Here is a 25367-nt window from a genome sequence, read left to right on the forward strand (position 1 = left end):
ATGCATTTAAAAAGCATTGGCCCGAAATTTTGCGCCTACTTTGTCCCTACTTTGATTCGGTGCTTTGACTACGCGATATGAGACGAAATAATTTTGTATGAAGGTTTATTTATTGTGGCGTTATATGCATTTTATTATGTTTATTGGAAATAAGGCACAATGTGACTTTAAAATAAGCTTATTTTTGATGTTTAGATTTTTAATTCGGAAATCGTACTTAAAATACGAATCATTATTAATTTTATTTATATAAAACGATTTCCGAAGTGGAAATCAAAATGTTATATTACACTTATTGTAAAGTAAAATTGTGGCATATTCCTAATAAAAAACAGTAAGCTGCCATTTAAATCCATTTCGCCCAAATTTGATTATCTTAAAACATTGTTCAAATGCTAAAAAGACAACAGGTCAAATAAAACCAATAAGTTTGGCAACGTTAAACTTCCTCTTTTTTATTATATCCACTCATGCAAGTTCGGCGATTTAAATGGCGAACTACTGCTAATCGTCTACTTAGACTTTATGTAAGTACGTTAAATCCATCAGAACATTTACAATTGCTTGTAAACTATGTTGTTAAAGTATATGCTCCGTTGTGGTTCAGAATTAAGCAAAATGTGTCTTTTAAGGATGGAGGGAAGCATATTTTTCAACTAGTTATGTACTCTCGATTTCTACCCGAAAATCTAAGATCTGTTGTGGGTACCGTTATCGAAAGAAATGCCTTTTTTGCCCACCCAGAAAACTTACTTGTGAGTATGTTGTTTGATGATAGAGACCATATTAGGGAGCTGGCATGGTGAAGAATAAAGAAAGCTAGAGACACAGCTGATGAAATGATTCTCGGTCGGCAGCTAGATGAAACAGTTCCTCGACCGTTGGACCTGTCCATTGTCTAATGTTACGTAGCCAGGACAGTTGTTTTCTTCCGACCCAACGTTTTCTTTCGATTTTGCCCTGAATGAGTAACCGGAGTAAGCGATATTTAGGTCCTCTCATTACATGACCGAAGTATTGGACCTTTCTCATTTTGATGATGTTGATCAATTCTCGCTCTTTGTGCACGGTCTCTAGCACGCGTTCGTTAAATATGTGTGCTGTCCACGGGATTCTGAGCATGCGACGGTAACACCATAACTCAAACGCTTCTAAGTTGTTAAGATTTTTTATTTTTGTTGTCCAGATTTCATATCCATAGAACAAAGTTTACCAGACGTAGCACTTTAATACTCTTAGACGTGTGGTCAACGACAGACTTCTACTGCATAATACAGAACGCCAGTTAATAAAGTTTTTCCGTGCGAGTTCTATTCTGGTCGAAATTTCCTCGTCACTTTCAACCCCGCAGTCAATCCAGCTACCCAGATATCTAAAGTGTTCCACCCTTTTCAGGATTTTATTATCTAATCTTAGTACTGAGTCTTCGATATTAATTTTTCCGACCACCATCCATTTTGTTCACCACCGATCTTAACACCTTCGCGGCGATTATTTAACGCTATTTCAAAAACTGGTTCAGTGTAGGCATTAAACAACATCGGTGACATAACACATCCCTGTCTGACACCACGCTTAATAGAAACTTTAGCTGAAACCTCTTAGTCCACCTTAACACAAGCAGTCTGATTGTAGTAAAGATTTTTAAGCAATCTTATGTCATATGTGTCCAGACCAACTGAGTCTTGAGCATTGAAATAATAATGTATGTGGTACTCTATCAAAGGCTTTTTCGAAATCTATAAAACATACGTAAATATTTTTCCTAAACTCAATGCTCTTTTGTAAGAGTATTCGCATGCAAAAAGAGCTTCTCGAGTACCCATACCATTTCAGAAACCAAACTGCTTATCACCAGTTATCCCCTCACATATTTTATATATGCGACAATGCAATATTTATAAATATCGATTCTAATCAGTTGCCTGGTAATTTGCTAAATATTACACCGATATTATTATGTGGCACGAATGTCAGGATTGTCAGGTTACAACACCGCCGGTTCTTCGGCATATTTCTACTGAGGACCTTCACATCATGGTAAAAGATAAAAGCTTGGATATTTTTGACTTTCCCTGCCACACACAATCTGTGGAAAGATGTGTTAAACTGATTACAGAGGCCTCGCAGAATGTAACAGAATGTAACTGAGGCTACTTCTAGAGATAGCTTTATCAGAACCAGGTTGGAGTCTCGGGCAGAAATGCCAAATTTTTGACACAAAAATAAGTTCAAATTTTAAGTTTTTGTCATCAAATATAGGATCTATTTTATTTGTTAAGTTGTTTTAAACATTTTTCATTCTTTTAAATTTAATTTGTGTATTATTTGAAGTATATGATTTAGGTCTGTACAAACGTAAAATTTACAAAACTTTAAAGTCTAGTAGAGCCCTGAAGGTGACATGCTATCGTATTTATTTTACATTTTTCATAATCTATGGAAAATCACCCAAATTTGGATACCTCTTGCGATAGTGTAGTTCAAAAAAAATTTTTATGCAAAGACGGGACACCCTACCGTACACCTGCCCCTTGGTAGTAAATAAAGCGACGACGACAATCTTATTAAACATTGTAAATATATTTTGGAGTTACATTACGAATTTTCAATCCAATGTAATTTTTTAAAACTTGTAAATTTAGCAAAAGGTTGTTAAAAATCCGGTTGGCTTGGGAGAGATTTAAATCAGTTCTTTGCATTTTATATGTTATAATTCAATATTGTAAAATTTTTTCTTACCGTAACAAAGTCTATTCGATGAACATCATTAAACATAGTTCCATTATCGCTGGTTCCTATTTCTGTAATTAAAATTGGTATATTTCCATATTCCTTTGTAATCCAATTCAATACATTTTTGATACCAAATGGGACAAGCTTAAAAAATATTAATTTTTTTTTTATCACAAATTCCTTTACAACAGTAATATTGAAGAAGAAGAAGTTTATTTATACAAAAATAGGGAAAGGTCTATCAATAAATAAGGTAAAAATAACAATTACACTTTAAATATAGTACCTACAGTTAAAAATATAAAACATACAAAACAGTATTCGTAAAAAATAACTATCTATCTTTTTGTTTTCACAATGTGCAAATTGCAATTAACTTGAGTTGGGTAATTGTGGATATCACAATTCCGCGTAATAAACTCAAAAAAGTAAGCAGGGGCCAAATTATTTAAAATTTTATAACTGAACACCATTATAAGGTAAAAGACCCTTTGTTGAACAAATAGCCACTGCAGAATGCTATGTATTGTTGCTATAGGTGTATATCTGCTTCCACCAAGAATGATTCTCATTCCCTGATCTTGTAATTTTTGCAACTTGGCCGATTGATTTAAATTGAAGAGGAAAATAAGCAAAAATTGTAGTGAAATTGAATAATTGCATTAAAAACTGTAGTTTTGGTTGAAGTTGACAAACTTTTAGATTTTCTTTAAAAAAAGTATAATTTTTTAGAAATATTTTTTAATATATAGTTGAAATGGTCATTAAAATACAATAAATTATCCAATTGCAAACCAAGATACTTAATTGTCGTAATGATTTCTATTTTATCATTGTCAATTTAAAGATTAATGGTATTTATATCAATATTTGAGTATTTATTATCATAGCCTTCATCTTTAAAACAGTTAACTTTAGTTTGTTGATCTTTAAATATTTATCAACAGGCTATAATGCTGAATTCATTCTAGATACAGCATTTTGTAAAATTGAATAAAAACATGCAAGTAAGGTGTCATCTGTATACAAATTAAAGAAATCACATTTAACAAACAAGTTTATATCATTTTAATTACAGTATGAACAAAAGAGGTATTAAGACACTACATTTAGGTACCCCAATATTAACACTAGTTTCAGAAGAAGAAATATCATCAAACCTCACTTGTTGCTTTCTATCCAATAAGTATTCTTTAAACAATTCAATAATGTTTTCTCCAACCCCATAGCCTTCTAATTTAGTGAAAAGTATATTACAATCAATAGTTTTTAAAAGTTTTTTTTTAAATCAAGGAATCTTCTTCTTCTTAGTCGTTGACCTGATGCAGGTATCGTGATATCATGAAGCTATTAGCTAAATTTCCCAATGTTCCTCCACGTTTTTCTATCTTCTGCCATTCTAGCACATTCTGACAATGGAGCGCCAATGGTAGCAACAATATGGTCCGTGTATCGTGTGGGAAATCTACCTCTATTTCTTTTGCCTTCTACTTTTCCCTGGATGGTAAGTTTTTCAAGACCATTTCTTCGAAGCACATGTCCAAAATAGCTTATTATTTGTTCTGATATTTGTGTTCTTAGTCTTTTTTTATGTTTAGCTGGTCCAGTATGGATTCATTTGTTCTTCGGGCCACCCATAGTATTCTCAGCATTCGTCTCCAGCAGTACATCTCAAATACATCTATGTTCTTTTTGTCTTTCTCAGTAAGGGTCCAGCATTCCGATGCATAAGTAAAAACTGGAAAAACTAGACTTCTTACTAGTCTCATTTTTGTATCGGTAGTTATTTCATGGCTTTTCCAAATTTTTGTTAATTTTGCCATAGCGCTTTTTGCGATGCTGACTGCCGCTTTATTTATTCAGTACAGCCCCCTTTGTTGGTTATTAATGAGCCCAGATACACAAATTTATCTACAACAGCGATATTGTTTATCATGACCAGATGATTTTGATTGTTGTTAGCTCTGTCAATTATCATGATTCTCGTTTTATCTCTGTTTATTTTAAGGCCCATCATTAAGCTTACGTCTTCTATCCGTTGTAGCAGGTGAATCAATTCAGCTTCAGAACTAGCGAGGATAGTAGTATCATCTGCATATCTCAAGTTGCAAATCTTCTTCCCGCCAATGGTGTGACCACCGTTCCAGTCCTCAGTAGCTTTCCGCATTATCCATTCACCATAGATGTTAAATAGAATTGGGCTTAGTATGTAGTCTTGTCTCACGCCCTTTGTGACCCTGAAACTATCGGTTAGTTCCCCATTTATTCTAACTCTGGCATAATTGTTATTGTACAGGCTTTTAATTAGCAGTATCAGATGATTGGGGACTCACATTTCAGACAAAACCTGCCACATTTTACTCCAGTTGACCAAATCGAAAGCTTTACTATAATCTATGAAGCACAAATATGTTTTGATTTTGAATTCTCTGGATTTTTCTACAATCTGCCGTACGCTTAAAATTTGTTTTCTAGTACCACGTCCGGGGACGAAACCTGGTTGCTCCTCCGCAATGTTAGGTAGTAAAAAGGGCTTTATCCTCTCGAGAATTATGTGTAAGAGTATCTTACTGCAATGCGCAATTAGAGCAATTGTGCGATAGTTGCTACATAAATCTTTCGCTCCCTTTTTATGTATGGGAATATATAATGATTGTGTCCAGTCCTCAGGCCATTTACCTGTCTCCCACACTCTTTGACAAATTTGATGTATTATATCCACTCCAACGTCATCTAGGGCCCAAATCATTTCAATAGGTATGTTATCTGGACCGGCAGCTTTCTGACTTTTTTGACATTTTGAGTACGTCAGGTTCCGTCACAAAACTGGCATCTTCTTGTTGTGATGGGGCGTCTGTGCTTTCCTCCATCATCAGTCGTCCACAGTATTCTTTCCATCTGTGTAAAATATCTATTTTAGAAGTGAATAGAGTTTCGTTATCATTTTTGATAGCAAGGTAGTTTGGTGTAAAGGAACGTGTTATCTACTTTATTTTTTTAAACATGTCTCTGGTCTCAGTTTTGGTTTTATGCTCTTCTATTTCCATGCAGATTTTGTTCAAGTGTGTGTTCTTGTCCTTTTTGCAGAGTCGTTTTATTTGACCGTTCAGCGCTTTATAGGCCATATATAAATCAAGGAATACCACCCCATAATTATCATTGTTCAATTCAGACCTAAATTTATAAAGTGAAAATTGCAATGCAATCTCACAGGAATACTTTTTACGAAAAGCTGACTGATTATTCAGTAAGATTTTATTAGTATCAACGTGATCCATGACTTGATCATATACTACCAACTCTAATAATTTCTGAATGGACAGTATATTAACACGTTGCATGCTAATTACGCCCATGAGCGTCAGTATATGCTGATGACGCACATGAGAGTTTTTAAGATACCTATGTTTTGTATTGCCTAGCATAAATACCCTTGTGTATAAAAGTTTACTTTTTGGAAGAGTTTGTAAAGGAAACTATCTTTTTTTTTTCATTGCCGTATTGCCAGAATCCAGTAAGAGCCTAAGAAGGTGTCCATTGTATTTTGACAGGCAACGGTGGAGAAAATCTTTTTTGGACATCTACGTCACGGAACAAGACACCCCTGGCCTCTTTCGGTAGAGTAGGATACTAGGCCAGAAGATCCCAGAGTAGTGCCAGAATAACCGTGTTCCGGCTAAAACCTTAACCACCATTCCAGAGAGGTGGTATTACTATTCAATGAACAATTAAAACAACAAACTAAAAACTTACAGATAACCAAATAATATTACTGTAAATCAGAAAATATTACCGTAAGGCCATAAACTAATAAATAATAACAACCATAAATTTCAGATCTCTGGCTCAATTTCCTCCTCTGTCCTCCTGCTCCTTTTTCTTAATTACCCCAGAAATCAGACAGTGTACTTCGCTCCTTTCTTTCTCTCGTCTCAACATTATGTTTACAACGTTTCTTTCATCTAGCCCGAAACCCATTCTCCTCTCGAAATCTCCCCTCTCATTTGCCAATCTCTGGCAGTTAAAAATGTGGGCGGGAGCGTCCGGTATCCCACAAACAGTACAGTCTGCCGAGGCAAATTTGCCTATTCTATTTGTGAAGATGCCAAAACTACCATGTCCGGTCAGAAACTGCATCAGGAAGTAGTCTAGTTTCCTGAACTTACATTCCTACCACGGCCTCAGATCGGGAATAAGCTCGTTCGTCCACCTTGCCTTTCCGCTATCATTCGCCCATTCTCTCTGCCACTCTACTATCGTTCTTTTTCTCTTGTTTTCATCTATATTTACATCCATCCTCTTCTCATACACCCTCGCTCGCTCTTTGCACAACAAAACGATCGGTATCACCGCTCCAATAACATATAGAGCCTCATTTGAAACTGTCCTATATGCGCTAGACACCCTGAGGAGTTTGCAAAGTCTCCATCAGCTTAGCGTATTTTGCAGTGTTTAGTACGATACACCACACAGGGGCAGCATAGATTGCCACCGACTGGAAAACTCCATTTAACTCCTTTCTTTTGGTGCTACCTGGGCCTCCAATGTTTGGCATCAGCCGTATCAACGCCTAAAGATGGGTTCGCCTTCTCTACCGTATTTTGGATGTGTACTCCGAACGTAAGTCCTTCCGACAACCAGACTCCTAGATACTTAATCGATTTAACCGGTGCAACCTCCACACCTTCCACTATATAGCGAAGAGAGGATTTTTCCCGGCTCCCTTTGAGAACTAACACCTCAGTTTTCTGAGGCGCTTTCTGAGATTCTCGGTACCAGTGCGAGATCATCGGCATAAGCTACAAGAGTGCATCCCCTTGGCATCTGTAGCCTCAACATCCCGTCGTACATGACATTCCAGAGGATGTGACCTAGTACTGAAGCCTGCGGAACACCCTGCGACAAACTAATGCTGGTATCTTTTTCTCTTATGGACCTGTCAGTAAATTATTTGTCAATTACATTGCCCAGGTACTCACTAACGCCCAATTCTCTCAGCCTTAGATTTTTTCTCATGATGCCGTATTAAAGGCATTCTTGACGTCAAACAGGATAAGAACCACTATTTGTTAACCTATTTATGACGCGGTTCTCAAAAACATTTTCTACCATTCCTTTTACTACCAATAGTTTCATACTTCCCATTCTTATGATTAAAGTAATTTAGGTATTCTCGGTTTACTTTTTTTATTAGCCTGTCGTTTATATGAAGCTGTTCCAGAAATGACAGGTTGCTCCTGCCAGACCGGCCACGGCAATTTTATACACGTAATAAGAAATACTCTGTCTATGTCCTTATTATTTCTTTTTCGCCTTTTAGGATGTTTCCATTACCTTCTTCAATTTCACTTGTGTTTCGGTAATTTCTTCTCGGGTGCTGTATTAAATCAAATTATCTTCGATTTGCTTCGTAAATTGGGGCTAAAAAATTATATTGTTTCTGGTAAAATTATTCAAAGAAAAGCAGTAGAAATTTCAAGTGAACTAAGCATTGATATGAAGGCTTCTAGTTCTTCTAGGCTTGAGAAATTTTGAAAACGACAAAATAGTTGCTTCAAATTTAAATATGACGAAACAGCTGCGGAAAATTACTTAGTGGTTTCTGATTGAAAGGAAATACCCTAAAAAAAAATGATCACTGCAAATAAGGCTTCTAAAGATGGAGAATAATTCTGTTTTGCACCAACACTATAAAAATAAAAAACAAAGAAAACCCATATCTCCAAGCCAAGCCAAAGACAAAAAAGCCAAGAAAAAAATATCTCATAAATGTCAACCTTGAAACACATTTTCTGCGTCGAATGTCACATAAATGTCGCGTTCTGCGTCGACTGTTACATATACGGATAAGACGAAGAATTGACACTTAATATTGAACGTTGACAGAAGCCAAACGGTTGGCTTCTGTGTGTGTCCCACCTCCGCTTTCATTTGACACCCTATACGTCAAAATCAGGCCAATAGCAACAAAGATACGTTATAGCGCCCATTTGGCAATGTCTTTGTCTTTGTTTTTTTTGCCTCAATGTATTCGTTACCTCCTCCCTGTTTCAACGAGCCCTCGTACGTCACTATCGGACCAATAGAAACGAAGATATGACGTAATGCCCTTTTGGCATCCTCTGATGCGCATAACGCATACTGCGTTCATCCGAATTTTTCATCTCCTTTTCAACGATACCTCACACGTCATCCTACGTTAAGCCGTTTTGCAGTTACGACCGAGGGTTGCGATTTTGGGGGGTTGCGATTTAGGGGTTGTGCCAGAGGTCTTCTTACATATCTATTATCGATTTCACAATAAGTAGTAGTAGTTCATAGTAAGTCGTAACATAGGACGCTGAGAAGATCGGTGTTGCCAACTGAAAAATTCAAGCAAGGGACAAAGCAGAATATCACCGAAAGCTTGAGACAGTCGAGGCTGTTTAAGGTCTCCAGCAAAATGATGATGTTAATGATGATATTTCTTCATCTCACCTCTGTACAGCTGCTGTTTAGATTTTATATTTTCAATTTCTCTTGCACTTTCTTCCATTTTTCCTCTCTTTCGCATAATTCTTACATTCAAAATTGCTAATCTTTTGTTTGTTTATGTTTTTTAATGTTTAAAAATACACGTCGTTTACTTTTTCTTCGCTGGCGATTTTGTCAGATTTTTAGCATTTAATTTGACATCTTTTTGGTTTCATATCCAGATTTTTCCTATATGTTTTTCCATATACAGACTATAGTTAGTTTATTAGAGCAAATTTTTTTTATATATCTTAGTTTTTGTTTGTTTCCCTTGATTTATTTTCCTTTTTTTCTTCTTTGTTTACTTCAATTAGGCAATAGAATGACTCCTTTATAATTTTATTATTCAAAATTACCTCAAAAATAAGTTGAATCAGACCAAAGCTAAGGTGGATAGAAGGCGTAACACAGAATGCTGAGAAGATCACTCCTGCCAATTGCAACAGCCAAGCAAATGACTGAGAAGAATGGCGTAGAAAACTCGAGAAGGTCGAGGCCTTCTAAGGACTGTAGCACCGCGATAATGAAAATTATGATGATCTGGACTGAATTGGATGATATGGGCACCAATGACATGTGGTTTCAGCAAGATGACGCTACATATTACACAGCTCAAAAATTTCACTAAAGTTGTTTACTAACCGCCTGCTCAACCTCCAGACCAAGTAGGCTAGGTTTTTCTATAGGTTTTGCCTCTTAGCCGTAATTTGTTTATAATAATTGTTCCTGAATTGTATTTTTCTGTTTTAAAAGTAAAAAATAATAAAAATAAGAACATACTTTACAAATACAAACATAATTTAAATAATCAATTTTGTTCAATTTGCCACCCATTAAAAACGTTTTAAGTTTGTTTTCCTCAAAAGTTTATTTTTCCGCTGATAAGTTTACATAGATATGGACGGGGTGTAATGATAGATCGCCTCCACGTGGTGCACCCTGGGTAACGCTAAATGGTCTATCAATTTTTGGACGCCAAACTAGCCGCTGAGCTCTCCTGGCAACCAGTACGATAAAGAAAAATAAGAACAGGAATCTCCATATAGAAATATGGAAAACTACAAAGGTGTTTATCAACACCATTTGACGAGACGTATCGGGCCTACCCTCCGTATATGTCAAATAAACATAGAAGGAATTAGTAGATCAAAATCCGAATTTATTTCAAAACTACTAATCGAAAATAACGTTGACGTCATAACCATTCAAGAAACTCACGCACCATCGGAAACCGAGCTTCTTAAGAGGGGTAAAATTCCGGGATATAGCATGATTGGAGCCACTTACAGCAATGTTTATGGCACTGCAACTTACGTGCATAACATTATACAAAATGCTAAGATGACGGACTGCAGCTGCGAAAATAATGTGTCCATAGTCTCTACAGAAGTGAATGGCGTAATCATAAAAAACATCTACAAACCACCATTAACTAAATGGCCAGGAGATGTAATAAAAGCTGTAGACAACCAACCTACAGTTTACATTGGGGACTTTAACAGTCACCACAACAAATGGGGATATAAAAACAATGATGAAAATGGAGAGAAACTACTGGAGTGGGCCGAAGAAAATAATATTCACCTTATCCATAGTCTAAAAGATAAAACTACATTCTTTTCTAGAAGATACAAAGGCTACAACCCTGATCTATGCTGGGTTTCCACTAACTCACAGATGCAACCACTTCCAAGCTCTCGAACTGTACTTCCCAGTTTCCCTCACAGCCAACATCGACCTGTCATAATCGAACTAGGCATACAAATTCCTATCGTTGAATCCACGCCGAGACCCCGTTGGAATTTTAACAAAGGAAATTGGCCCGAATTCACCAAAGAGCTGGACACCTGCATTCGCTTCATTGACCCAAAGGCCAACAATTATCACCGTTTTTTAGGAATGTTTATCTCTATCGCCAAAAAACATATCCCCCAAGGTTTCCGAAAGGAGTACATCCCAGGCTGGACGGAAGAAAGCCAAAAACTATATGACGAATTTTTGAAATCAGAAGATCCCGAAATTGGTGACAACTTACTGAAGTCACTGGACTCAACAAGACTTAATAAATGGAAGTCTACCGTAGAAAATATTGATTTCTCACGTTCCAGTCGAAAGGCATGGGGACTGATCCGCAAACTGGGCGAAGCAAGCAGAGCGCAACACTTAAACAAATCAACAATTGAGCCAAATAAAATAGCCAATAGAATAATTGAGAACTCCCGAGCTCCATCTGAGAAAACTCATACATCTACCTTAAAAAGAGCTCTTAAACAACTTAAAGCAAATACTCCCGCAACATCAGAATACTCACGTGCCTTCTCATTGGATGAAATAAACGAAGCGCTTAATCAAACTAAAACAGGAAAAGCAGCAGGCTTCGATGGAATGTATCCTGAGTTTATAGTCCACACTGGTACAAAAACACGACAGTGGCTCAAAAAATTCTTTAGCGACATTGTGAATACAGCTGTGCTACCCCCAGAATTCAAAAGAACAAAAATTATCACAATCCAGAAGCCTGGCAAAGACAACAAGCTGCCTGAAAGTTGCCGGCCTATTGCCTTACTCAGTTGCTGTTATAAATTACTAGAACGACTTTTATATAACCGAATATGTGACACCATTGAGGATGCGATACCAATTGAATAAGCTGGATTTAGAAGAGGACGAAGTTGCTGTAACCAAGTGCTGTCCTTAACTACATTTATTGAAGCTGGCTTTGAAAGACGCGAAAAATCTGCCATAACATTTATAGATCTCACGGCTGCGTATGACACTGTGTGGAGAGAGTGTATAAGCTGATGAAAATCATACCTTGCCTCAAAACTTGTCAGCTGATAAACAATCTACTGACTAACAGACTGTTTCAGGTATATACGAATGATGCACAGAGTAACGTTAGAAAACTTAACAACGGCTTACCTCAAGGCTCAGTGCTAGCTCCTTTATTATTTAACCTTTATACAGCAGATATACCTGAAACAAAATCAAGAAAATTTGCTTATGCTGACGACCTGGCCATAGGCTTCCAAGATAATAGTAAAGAAGCAGGAGAACGAGCTCTAAACGAGAACTTACCTACACTAAGTAACTGTTTTAAGAACTGGCGCTTACGTCCTAACACAAGCAAAACAGAAACCTGTCTCTTTCACCTGTCGAATCAACTTGCGGGCGATACTCTCAATGTAACTCTAAATGATACAGCTATCAAACATAACAACAACCCCAAATATCTAGGCGTCACACTTGATAGAACACTCACCTTCAAAAGTCATCTTACAAACACAGCTGGTAAACTAAGAACAAGAAATAACTTAATATCAAAACTTGCCGGAACAACTTGGGGTGCTTCTGCAGATACTCTTCGGACCTCTGCTCTAGCTTTGGTTTTTTCAGTGGCAGAATATTGTGCACCAGTATGGCTAAATAGTGCACATACAAGCAAAATCGATGTCCAACTTAACAAAACCATGAGAATAATCACTGGAACAATAAAACCAACGCCAGTGAGATGGCTGCCTACTCTGAGCAATATTGCTCCACCAGATCTACGCCGTACAGCAGCATTAGTGAGAGAGTACCAGAAAATTCTAGCCAACGTACAATTACCAATACATCAAGATATCCCAGACATCTCAAAAGAGCACCAGCGACTGAGATCTAGAAATCCTCCAATACGATCTGCCCAAAAAATTGGTAATTCCTATGATATACATAGGCAATGGACAACAAGATGGATGCCAACAGTAGAATCGGACTATATTAAGATATCCACCCCAACTCAGGGTTTCATCGGATCAAATCTGCCCCGGTCCACTTGGGCAAGGCTTAATCGTATACGTACCGGATATGGTAAATGTGCTGATTCGCTGTTCAGGTGGGGTCGTGCAGAAAGTCCACAGTGCGATTGCGGACAATCTAGACAGACCATAAGCCATTGTGTTTCAGACTGCTTGAATCGTGCCTACCGTGGAAACCTCCAGGACTTTGCGGAATGTTCCCCAGAAGCAATTGAATGGCTATGTAAATTGGACATTAATATTTAGTGTCATTCATTCTGTCATCTTTAGTGTTTAAATAATATATTTAATATATATGTAAATATTATTGTATTTGTATATTTATCGTACTGTGAAAGTCCATACGCTAAATAAATAAATAGATATGGACAGTTAAAAAAATAAAAAAAACCGATTATTTATTGACTTTGTATTTATTGTACACATACTCTCAGATATGGGTATTCAATTCAATCAATTAGAGTCTGTAATTTAAAATTAAGGGTAGAAAATTTATATTGCGTTGCCTATTTTCCAGTTTAATAATAATTGATGTACATAAATATTACAGATTCTCGATTTTCGATACTGTTGTTGTGGCAGTAATCTATCTATCTATCTATCTATCTATCTATCTATCTATCTATCTATCTATCTATCTAAAGTTTAAGTGCCATAAAGAAAATAAAGGGTCATGTGGTGGAAATGTGAAACACTGAAAAAAGTGGTACAAAAATGAGACAGTTACTATTTTTAACCCTTTCGAGACGGTTTTTTTTAACGAGTTTTAAAAACATATTTTTGTGGTTTTTTATTTTTATATACACAAATATACCCTTTTTTAACAAAAAATGTTAATGAAAACGTTAGGGTGTTCGTGGGGTTAGTGGTACACATATGTACCATTAGTCTTGTGTATTGGTACATATGTGTACCAACAGTCCCACATAAAAATATTATTATATACCACATAATATATTTGTATTACTTTATTACTCAAAAATACAAAACAATTACTCAAAAATACAAAATATTATTTACGGTGATATACTGCGAAACAGTTTTTACATAAAGGAATGTCACACTCTTCGCAAAGGGTTTTTGTACGTGTTTGAGTTTTATTATCAGTGCACATTTTACATCGTCTTCTTGTGCTTCCTTCAATTGAAAGATGTAATGATACACTCTCGAAACATTTTCTTTTCATAGATATTCTTCCCTTCTTAGATAAACGTCGTATAGCAGCTATTTTTTGTCCTTCAGCTATCATTTCTTCTGCCAGAGGTACCAAAAATTGAATCAGAGGAATTTTTTTCTTATTTTTTTCATTATAAATAATCCATGAGTTTACAACTGACATCATAAGTAAGCGATGGAATACTTTTTTCCGCCATTTGTTTGATTTACGATCTAAATCGTACAATCCTACCATTTGGTCTGCTAGATCAACCCCACCCATAATTTTCCTGTAGCACGCTATCATTTCTGGACAGGACACATTTACTTTCGAACCATCTCTCATGGTTTTATTGATAGATGAAACACTGTCATTATGGCAATTACTCAGCATCAAGACTTCCTTGGTGTCCTGCCATTTCACAAACATTAGTCCGTTTTCACTGCACTGAAATACGCATTCACCTCTTTGCAATTTATCTTTTATTTTTGGCAAGTTTTTTCTATTTTGGTTACAGGTCCCTATTGCTGCGTACTCTATATTTTCCAACAGACAAACCGAAGTAAAAAAACGATCAAAGCAAAAGGTTATATCTCTTTCTTTTGCTGTGGAAACAAGTTTGTTCACTACACGTTCCCCAAGAGTTCCTTCTACATATTCAGTTTCGCGACCTGTGTAGATGTTGAAGTCGTAGGTATATCCAGTAAACGAGTCTGACCTAAGCCACATTTTGATTCCCCTTTTTACTGGTTTTAGCGGCATATACTGTTTGAGTGACGATCGACCTTTGAATTTCGTCATGGACTCGTCGATACTTTGAAAACTGCTGTCTTGTCGATATTTTTGAAAGGTACCTTTCAAGCATTGTACAACGTCATCAATGTAATACATTTTTGAGGCTTCTGTTGGTTTCTTTGGTGATGCAAAATACATTTTTGACGATATAACTTTGAATCTGTCACGGGATATTGCATTTTGAATTGAAACGTTTCCCAGTGAAGGATGAGTTGACCAATAATTACTGATTTCTGGTACACGGTTGTAGCACATAACTAGCATACAACCAAGAACTATTTGAATTTCTCCCAAGTCAGTTTCTTTCAGACGAGCGTTTCTTCTTGACTGCTTACATATTTCAATCCTTTCATTAGTGCATTGAGCAATATACATATACAAAGAACGTGGAAACAACTTTTTGAAATATTGGTATGGCGTCAAGTTAGATTGTATGCCAGCATCCAATGTACAACTACGTTGACTTGAAATTTGTTTTTTTGGAGCAAAATCTTCATTTGGTGTTGACCACAACACAAAAGAACTACTAGGTGTGGCAGTTTCTTGTAAAGTTTCCTGTGTATCACGAACTTCTAACTCTGATTCTGATTCTTCATCAGAAGTTTTGTGAAAATTATCTCTGCAGTCCTCGTCTGATTCCGATTCATCATCAGAAGGCTTATACATGTCATCACTACTTCCAGACTCGGAAAATGATAATTCTGCATAATATTGAAGTTCTTTCTGTGTAAGTGGCCTTTTCTTATCCATATCTAAAAATGACATGAATAAGACTAATGGTACACTTACATACCGTACTATAAGACTATTGGTACTTATTAGTACCATAGATTTTAAAAACAGTCAAATGTTTATTTTACTATAAATAAATAACAATCTAAATATACTTACTATAAAAAGACACAAAAACAAACAGTCTGTAAAATGATATAATACAATTTAACTATAATTTGTATCAAAAAACAATGTATTTATGCTGACTGTAGCAACCAACACATCTAAAACTCGCAAATTCTAGGTTAACTAAAATATTTTACGCGGCTACACTTGAACGTGACTCAAACGATGCAATGGAGAACTGACTGGTACATTTTTAAATAATATTTAACGGCAAAATATCACTTTAGGCTTGTATGCAAACATAGTGGTACACATATGTACCTGGAGTCTCGAAAGGGTTAAAGAAAAAAAAAACAGAATTTTAGTACTAATGTAATATGGTCAACGATAGCCAAAACTTTAAATTCCTTTGATATTTTAAAAAAGTGCAAAATTAGTTTATGTAATAATGTTTAATACGAACTGTTGTACATCTTTATTATTATTACTTTCGATAATACCTTTTGATGAGACTTTGTACCGCCTGTCCCATGTCATAGTCCTGTCAGGACTTTACATTCATGAGCTATTCAGTCTCATGACATCTTTTCCTTCCAATAAAACATAGAAATTACAACAATGAACTAAGAATAAAAACCGCCTTTGTACCGCCTGTCCCATGTCATAGTCCTGTCAGGACTTTACATTCATGAGCTATTCAGTCTCATGACATCTTTTCCTTCCAATAAAACATAGAAATTACAACAATGAACTAAGAATAAAAACCGCCTTTGTACCGCCTGTCCCATGTCATAGTCCTGTCAGGACTTTACATTCATGAGCTATTCAGTCTCATGACATCTTTTCCTTCCAATAAAACATAGAAATTACAACAATGAACTAAGAATAAAAACATTCTAAAATAAAAACTAATAACAATACTGATTGCAAAACTAGTACATCTCAAAATTATTACATCTAGATGGGGGTTTAATTAATCTTTTACTTCTGGTAGGAAACTGATTCGGTATTTCACTCTCACAGGCCGTTGATGTTAAAGGTCTGTCATTCTGATTGTGATCAAAATCATCTGCTAGGTTAATATGATATTTAGGTATATTATTAGATGGTCTCAAGTGATAGCTATTTCTTCTTACAAGTGTCCTTCTTTCTCAGCAACATATGATCTTGGCTCTTGTAAACCTCATCTAACCACAGCAGGTTTCCATTGGCCATCTTCTATTGTAACCACATTATCCCCTACACTTAATTCTTCTTTTGTAGCTATATTTCTATCATAGTAGTGCTTAAACAATTTTCTTTTATTATCCAGTGTATTCTTTTCATTTTTTAGGTCTACCCATTCTGGTAAATATTTTTCATGTAAAACTGGAAGTTTGCCTTTAAGTCTACGACTATTCAAGAGTTGTGCTGGGGATTTATCTGATCCTAATAGTGGTGTGTTTTTATACTCTAATAAGGCCAAGTGAAGATCTTCACACTTCCTGAAAATATTTTTAGCTATCTGGACGGCTCGTTCTGCCTGCCCATTCGCTCTAAATACACGTCCTTAAATGCTTAATGCTACAATACACAATATATTTTACCAAAATCAATAATTAAATATTAATTAGTTAACTATGTTTAAATTGAGAAAGTACTTAATTTAGCATTAGTAATTTGGCATCGTTTTCGTGGTCTTACTACTGATCGTATTCCTACTGATCGTCTTTTTATTGGCGAACCGTCTCTTGCCGTCTTTACTACTCTATTTGTTGTCATTCGGCTTATATGATCGTTCCATTCTACTCTTTTCTACTATTTCTTACTCAGTTCTCGATGTTCTCCACCTTGCATCTACGTCGTATATCTGTACTTCTAGCTCTGTCCCATAGTGTCTTACCATGAATTTTTCATCTCTGCTGTTTATAACATCCTTTTTGTCCTCTCCGTGTCAGGTCTCTTTTCTGCCGCGTATGTCATTATTGGTCTGATGACTGTTTTGTAAATTCTGCCTTTCGTTTCTTTCCAAATTTCGATATTTTTATTTCTCCATATTGTTTCATTTAGGCAGCCTGCAGCTCTGTTTGCTCTATTCACTTGATCTTCCACTTCAGTTTCGAGCTTTCCGTAGCTAGATAATGTGATTCCTAGATATTTAAACTCCATCACTTGTTCTATTATCTGACCTTCCAGCTCCAATTTACATCTTAGTAAATTTGCTGTTGTAACCATGTATTTTGTCTTTTTTGGGGAAATTAACATGTCAAATTTTTTGCGGTTATATTAAATTGGTGCAGCATACGTTGTTACTCATCTTCACTTTGAGAGAGTAGTATTGCGGGGTCTGCATATCAGATTATTTTAAGTTGTTTTTCTCCCATTTGGTATCCTTTTTTAGTTGTTACTTTTTTTATTATTTCATCCATAATCAGGTTGAACAATAGAGGACTCAGGGAGTCTCCCTGTCTTATTCCATTGCCTGCTTCAATAGGATCGGTTAGTTCTTCTTCTACTTTTACTTTCATTGTGTTTTTTTGGTAGATATTTTCGATCGTTTTGATTATTAATTTGACCCGGTCAAATGCCTTCTTAGGGTCCACGAAACATAGATATGCCGGTTTGTTGTATTGTAATGATTTCTCTTGCACTTGCCTCATTATAAATATAGCGTCGGTGCATGATCTTCCCGACCTAAAACCTTGTTGTTCTTCTGCTAGTGATATAATTTCATTCAGTTTATTTGTTATCACTTTGGTTGTTAATTTTAGTGTCGTGTTTAATAAATTAATTCCTCTATAATTTTCCGGGTCCGATTTGTCTCCCTTTTTCAAGAGAGGGTATTAGAATGCTTGATCTCCATTCTTGAGGAATTCTATTTTGTTCTATTATTTTTTGGATTAACATATAAAGTTAATACACATATTATAAATAAACGTGTATGTATTGAACAAATAAATTTAAAAAAATAATCACTACTTACCTTCCAAAGTCTACCGTAAAATACAAAATAATTTATAAATAAACACACAAACACACTTAACAATTCGATATATAATTTAGCTAAAAGAAACACATTTATAAAAATAAATAACAAGTATCCCTGTTTGTCAATGTTATACGCCAGAAACGAAACCTAAACTGACAACGAGAGAGAAATTGAACCTTTTGTACACATTTTTTGTTTTAAAAATTTCTGTTTTGAAAAATTGTGTAGTGCAAAAATTTTAGACTAAAATAAAAATCACAAATATTCAGTCACTTACCATAGATACCTCTTTGTCTTGTTTATTTCCTTCAATATCATATGAACTATCGATACGAACATCGTTGGCATAGCTAATATTTGTAAATGGCGCTTCTTTTTCATCTTTGACTAAGTATGTTAAGTAATGATTTACGCCCAGAAAATCGTAAGTTCCTCTGATGTCGGCTATTTCTCTTAGAGAAAATTCGGGAAGCCTGGACTCAGGTAAATTAGCATTTTTACTTCTTAGATATATTCTGTACTTGACTATATAAGGCCAGTCACCTCTAACAATAGGATGGTAGTATAAACCACACTAAAAAGTAAAATGGGTATAATAATAATGTCTGTAAAGTTGGCATATCCATTAATTCATGAAGCTGTTTGCTTTGCAAGTTTTAGAAGGCACAGTGGTAAAAATTTGAATTCAGTTTCGCCAGGTAGGAAATCGTATGATTTCTCTTGTTGTTATTAGATGGAGTTGTTACGTCTGTAAATAGTTCTTTCGATAATTATTGGCCTACAACGGGATATATTTTGTTTCGATTCAGAGCAGCCGCATATACTGCTCTGATGAGACCAAAAGAGGTCGAAATACGTATAAGCGGCTTGCCGCTGCCCTGTATCGAAACAAAAATCTAATACCGTCATTATGTTTTATATCTTTACTCTGTTTGGTGTACCAGAAACTCAATTCACTACAAATTTTGACCGTGATGAACGGCAGGTGGAATGCATATTTTAGATTCCCTTGCCGAGTAATTTATCAAGCGGTTTGCTTTGCAAGTTTTAGAAGGCACAGTGATAAAAATTTGAATTTAGTTTCGCCAGGTAGGAAATCCTATGATTTCTCTTGTAGATATTTAATGATATACAACAGTTGAGAGGCATGATTTACTCCGTCTACACTAAGGACTATGTCTTGACAATCAGAATGTAGAAAATCTTTATAATCTTATGTATATTTAGATCAAAAAAGCAAATTGTCAAAGCAGAACCGAAAGGTAGATTTGAATAGAAGATAATCCTTACCCTAGTTAATATTTTTATAACTACAAACAGTCTTTAAATCTAAAACAGGCTTTTACCAACAGTATAGTTCAGGAACGTAGCTAACTACAAGAATTACTTGTAGTTTATGAACGTAGAATATTTAGATACCGTATACCCAATGAGTAACTAGTAAGAAGATCAAAGGTAACAGATGCAATCCAAAAAAATTTTACGTTAAAACTGGTCAAGTCACTTAAGGAATCAGGGCACCAAAGAGAACATAAGAGAATTCGAGGCCGACCTCAAATCAGATGGTATCAAAAAGACAGCTAGTTAGAATTGGATATTAAATCAGAGAATAAAAACGAATAGATACCTTTAAGCTAGGCTTACATAAGAAAATGAATTAAAGAGCTGATGATGATGATGATGATACCATAATTATAGTTTGAGTTCATAATATATTTGAAAGAAATTATAATATTGTTAGTGACTTATTTACTTCAAATTGTTGTCTCCTGGAAGCTGCGTCTACATCTTCAAAGTTCTTTGTTAAAGGTTCCATCCAATTGCAATCGAGAGTTAATGACATTTTTCCTAAAATTCATTATAATATTAGAAATTTTTATAAAAGTTTAAATGAAAGAAGCAGTAAGTAAATAGTCATTATTTGGTAATGTATAATTGGGAAATTTGATATCGAAACCTTTTAACTGTTGATTTGACAGCACCCTATGATCTTTTTATAGTGCCGTCTTCCGAAGAAGGTCAGCAATCAATACGGCTATTTTAATTTTTGATGCTGCCTAGATTTCTTTCCCTGCATTTTATCCTGCATGATCAGCTGAATTGGTTCGATCAAGGGTGCAAAAATATCAGATGAGAAGAACAAGTCATTTAAGACCATTCAGCAATGAAGAACTAGCACAACAATAGATAGGTACAAAAACTTAAGCAGAGAGGAGAAACGCATACACCAAAACAAACGAGAATTAGAAAACGACATATTAGAACTGCTCGAAAGCCATATATGTCAAGAACAAACAAGAAAGTTTTATCACTAAATAAACATTATTAGAAAATAAGTCAAGCCTATAATCAACATGTAATGATAAGGATGGCAACTTGCATACCAACAAAGAAAAATGAAACTGTATTACCGAAATGAACAAGTCGCGGAACTCATCTTGGTAGAGGAAGTGAAAATATATATAAAAAAACTAAAAAACCACAAATCTTCAGGCAGCGATGATATCCCAAAAGAGTTAATGTAATGCAAAAAATAGTTTATAAAATTTGGCCTGCGGAGTAAATGCCTGAGAAATGGGGCTTAGGCTTAATATGCCCATTACACAAAAAGTGAAATCAACTAGAATGCAATAATTACCGCGGAATATCTCTCCAAATACTGCATACAAAATATTGTTAAATATCTTGCATGTTCTTAGGAGAACATCAGGTAGATTTCAGGCGTGGACCTCTAACGGTGTCTGCCGATATGCGCTCGACCGTTTTGCGCCCTTACCTGAAATCGGCCGGTTTGCGCTCTAACACTTTCTTAATGGAGGTATATAGCTAATTATTTTCTTATACCGAACGTTTTGCGCTCTCTTGTAATCGACGTTTAATTTTATTCTACCATACGGTTAGGCTAGTAAAATTAGTATTAAAAAATCATTTTTTTTTTTTTTTTTTTTTTTTTTTTTTTTTTTTTTTTTTTTTTTTTGGCATAGACTTTTAGTCATTCAGCCAGACTCAACATGGTAAAAGAAAGATTGTCTGAGTTTATATTAAAATTAAAATAAATATACAAAACAGGTAAACAGGGTCACTCTCTTCTCGCCTAGGGGCCCATCAAGGCATTTTTTTTTTACATACAACACTAGGCCACGGTAAGAAAGGAATTTAAACAATTGGGTTAGAGACAAAGGTTACGTTATTAACTAATGTACAATTATTCACATGGTTATTTTACTATCTTTTAAAAACATAACTAATAAATCATACACTGCCCTCGAGTCTAATGATAATAGGTACTGAAGGTTCCAAGGGGCTAATATGTTGTGTTTGTGTAAATTATTTATTAATCTGGATGAAGTTATAATATTTCTGGGGCAACTGAAAAATATATGATCTAGGTTTCCTTCTTCTGTACAAAATTCACATTGATCATTATCTAAAACCTTAAGTTTAAATAAATGTTTGGGGTAACAAGCGTGCCCAAATCTCAGTCTTATGATCGTGGTAACATATTTTCTAGGTACATTAAAAAACTTATACCAAGGAGTTTTAGGAATATCTGTTTGAAGAGAAGTGTATCTATTTGGGCTAACAATGGAATATTCCTTCCATATATTATCCCACCTTTGGTATAATCTTAATTTTAAGGAAGCCAGAAAGTCGCAAGCCGTGATTTTATACGAAGTTTCTCTACCAGACATAATACTTTCTCTTGCTAATTGGTCTACATGTTCGTTATTTTCCAAACCTATATGTGCTTTAATCCAAACAAAAAGTACATTTTTGCCCCTTGTTACTAACTTTTGTTTGATATCCTTAATTTTGTAAATATAAGGGCAACTATACGTATTTGGCAATCCCGGTTTCCCAATAGAGGTCAAAACTGATAAAGAATCTGATAATATCACTATATGGTCCGAGTCACTTTCTGTTGCATAAAGTAAGGCCTCATATATTGCAAGAGCTTCTGCTGTAAAAATAGAGATCTGGGAGTTCAACTTAAATGTGCGTTCTATTCGTTCCAATGGAATAAAAAAAGCGCATCCAGTACCGTTTGATGATTTGGAGGCATCGGTATATATAACAACGGAGTTTTCGAATTCTGATAATATTGAGTGAATAATCTTTCTATTTATGTGTATACTGTCACTATATTTTGGTACCATGATATCTGCATTTGAACCATGATATGTTGCATATGAGATGTTTTGAAGTGTATACGTAGCTTTATCTATCTCTTTTATTGCTTCCATATTATGTTGCAGAGCTTCGCAGACTAAAGGCGATTTCTTTTTTTCCCAGTATTTAGTAGACAAATCATAGCAATTCAGAGTGATGAGCTTTGTGTATAACGATTGATTTTTTATATATGTCTTTACCAGAAATTTTTCGGTCAGGAAGTTTCGTCTGATATTTAAAGGCGGTTCCAAGGCTTCCAAATACAAGGGTTGAATTGGTGTGGACTTCATAGCACCTAAACATGTACGTAGAGCTGAATTGTGTATTACGTTAATTTTATTTAGCAATGCATTACTAGCTGATCCATAAAATATGCTTCCGTAATCCAAAATAGAGCGAATATATGCTCTGTAGAATAATAAATTTACGTCTACATCAGCACCCCACCACGTTTTATTAATCGATTTAAGAAAATTTATTCCCTTGTTGCATTTGTTTAACATATCCTCAATGTGATCCTTCCAAGTCAAATGTTTGTCAAGTGTCATACCTAAATATTTGACCTTATTTTTTAGTGGATATTGATGTTTTCCTAATTTAATTATTTGATCATTAGGTTTATATGTCTGGTAAAAATGCAAACCTGTGATTTATTACAAGATAATTCAAAATTGTTTTTATCAAGCCATTTTTGAAGTAGTTGATAAATACTATCCAAGTTTTTGATTGCTTGTTTATATTCTTTGTGTTCTGTGTAAATGCAGAAATCATCTGCGTATTGTATGAGGTTGAATGGTATGTTATTTATTTTAATATTGTACAAATCCGCTACGTACAAATTAAACAGGATAGGACTCAATACAGAACCCTGAGGTAATCCTTTGTTTACGATTCTGGGGCCTATGAGCATTTGTTCTTTTCTTAAATAAACTAATCTGTTTGAATAAAGATTAACAATACTATCAGCAAATTGAGCTGGAATTTGAAATATTCTTGTCATTTTTTCTTTGAGTGCTGTTAGACACACAGAGTCATAAGCACCTTCTATATCAAGAAATAATGCCGGTAAGTAATTGTTCCGGGAATAATTGTTTTGAATGTCTACAACTAGGGAAGCCAATGCATCCAAAGTACCAAAACCTTTCCTGAATCCGTATTGTTCTTTGGGTAGAAGGTTCTGTTCTAGTAACCACCATTCTAGCCTAGCCTTAAGTATTCTCTCTAGAGTTTTTTGTACACAAGATAATAAAGATATGGGTCTGTAAGCTTCAACTAATTTTAGATTTTTCCCAGGTTTGGGAATAGGAACGACAATAATATGTTTGAAGGCCGAAAAGTTAGAACCTTCTCTAATTATCTGATTAAAAATATTTAGAAGTAACTCTTTTGCATTATTTGGTAAATTAAATAGCATAATATATTTGATTTCATCATAACCAGGAGAAGTGTTAGGACGGTCACTAAGGGCACAGTCCAATTCTACCATAGTAAACGGTTTTAAGAGAAAATGGCTATAATTCGGATTGAATAACATTAAATCTTCGTGATTGTTCACATACGGTGGTGCAATTTTGTCGAAAAACTCTGCTATCCACGAATCTTCTAGTGGTAATGAAGCATTGACCCTTTTCCTGTTCATCCTTTTCGCTTGATTCCAAATCGAAGTAGGCGACGTTTGTTTATTTAATTTTGAGCACCAATCAACCCAGCTTTGTTTGGCTTTCGATTTCAAAAATTTCTTAGCGTGTGCACTAGCTTGTTTACATTTAATAAAATTTTCAACTGATGGGTCTTGCTTGTATTTTATTAATGCATTTTTTCTTTCTGCAACAATTAGATCACATTCTGCATCCCACCATGGTGAAGGAGTCCGTTTCTTACACTTAAAGGGTTTATATTGGCTAATAGATTGTGTGGAAGCTTTATTGATACAGTCTAATAAAAGATTATATTTTTCTTCTACATTTGGGGATATAGGTCCACTTTCATTTAAAGTATTCTCAATTATTTCAGCGTACATATCCCAATTAGCTTTCTTAGTATTCCATTTACTTTTGGGATATATGGTCTCATTAACAGCTCTTGGGTATTCGAATTCTATTTTTACAACATAGTGATTTGATCCAAGTGTATCAGAATCTACAGTCCAAAATGTCTTAGTAAAAATGGAAGGGGAACAAACCGTAATATCAATCATAGAATCTGAATGTCCTGGATTTCCTTGACAAGTAGGTTGACCGTTATTCATCACAATGAAATCAAGATCCTGTAGGGTCTCTACAATTTGATCGCCAATATTATCATTTTTTGATGATCCCCACAGCGCATTGTGGGCATTCATATCACCCCCAATAATGCAAGGGTGCTTCACTTGGGAAAATAAGTTTGT

General features: G+C 35.1%; 1 protein-coding gene across 1 annotated transcript in view; it reads right to left on the reverse strand.

Annotated features, from left to right (window-relative positions):
- Positions 1 to 25367, reverse strand: part of LOC140441650 (myrosinase 1-like) — an 84458-nt gene that overhangs the window by 26570 nt on the left and 32521 nt on the right. The window contains exons 4-6 of the mRNA XM_072532510.1: positions 20562 to 20656; positions 19086 to 19382; positions 2743 to 2880 (exon numbers count right to left, since the gene is read on the reverse strand). Of these exons, the coding sequence (XP_072388611.1) occupies positions 2743 to 2880; positions 19086 to 19382; positions 20562 to 20656 (530 nt within the window). The remainder of the gene's footprint in view (positions 1 to 2742; positions 2881 to 19085; positions 19383 to 20561; positions 20657 to 25367) is intronic.

This window comes from Diabrotica undecimpunctata, chromosome 5 (assembly GCF_040954645.1).
Source record: "Diabrotica undecimpunctata isolate CICGRU chromosome 5, icDiaUnde3, whole genome shotgun sequence".
NCBI lineage: Eukaryota > Metazoa > Arthropoda > Insecta > Coleoptera > Chrysomelidae > Diabrotica > Diabrotica undecimpunctata.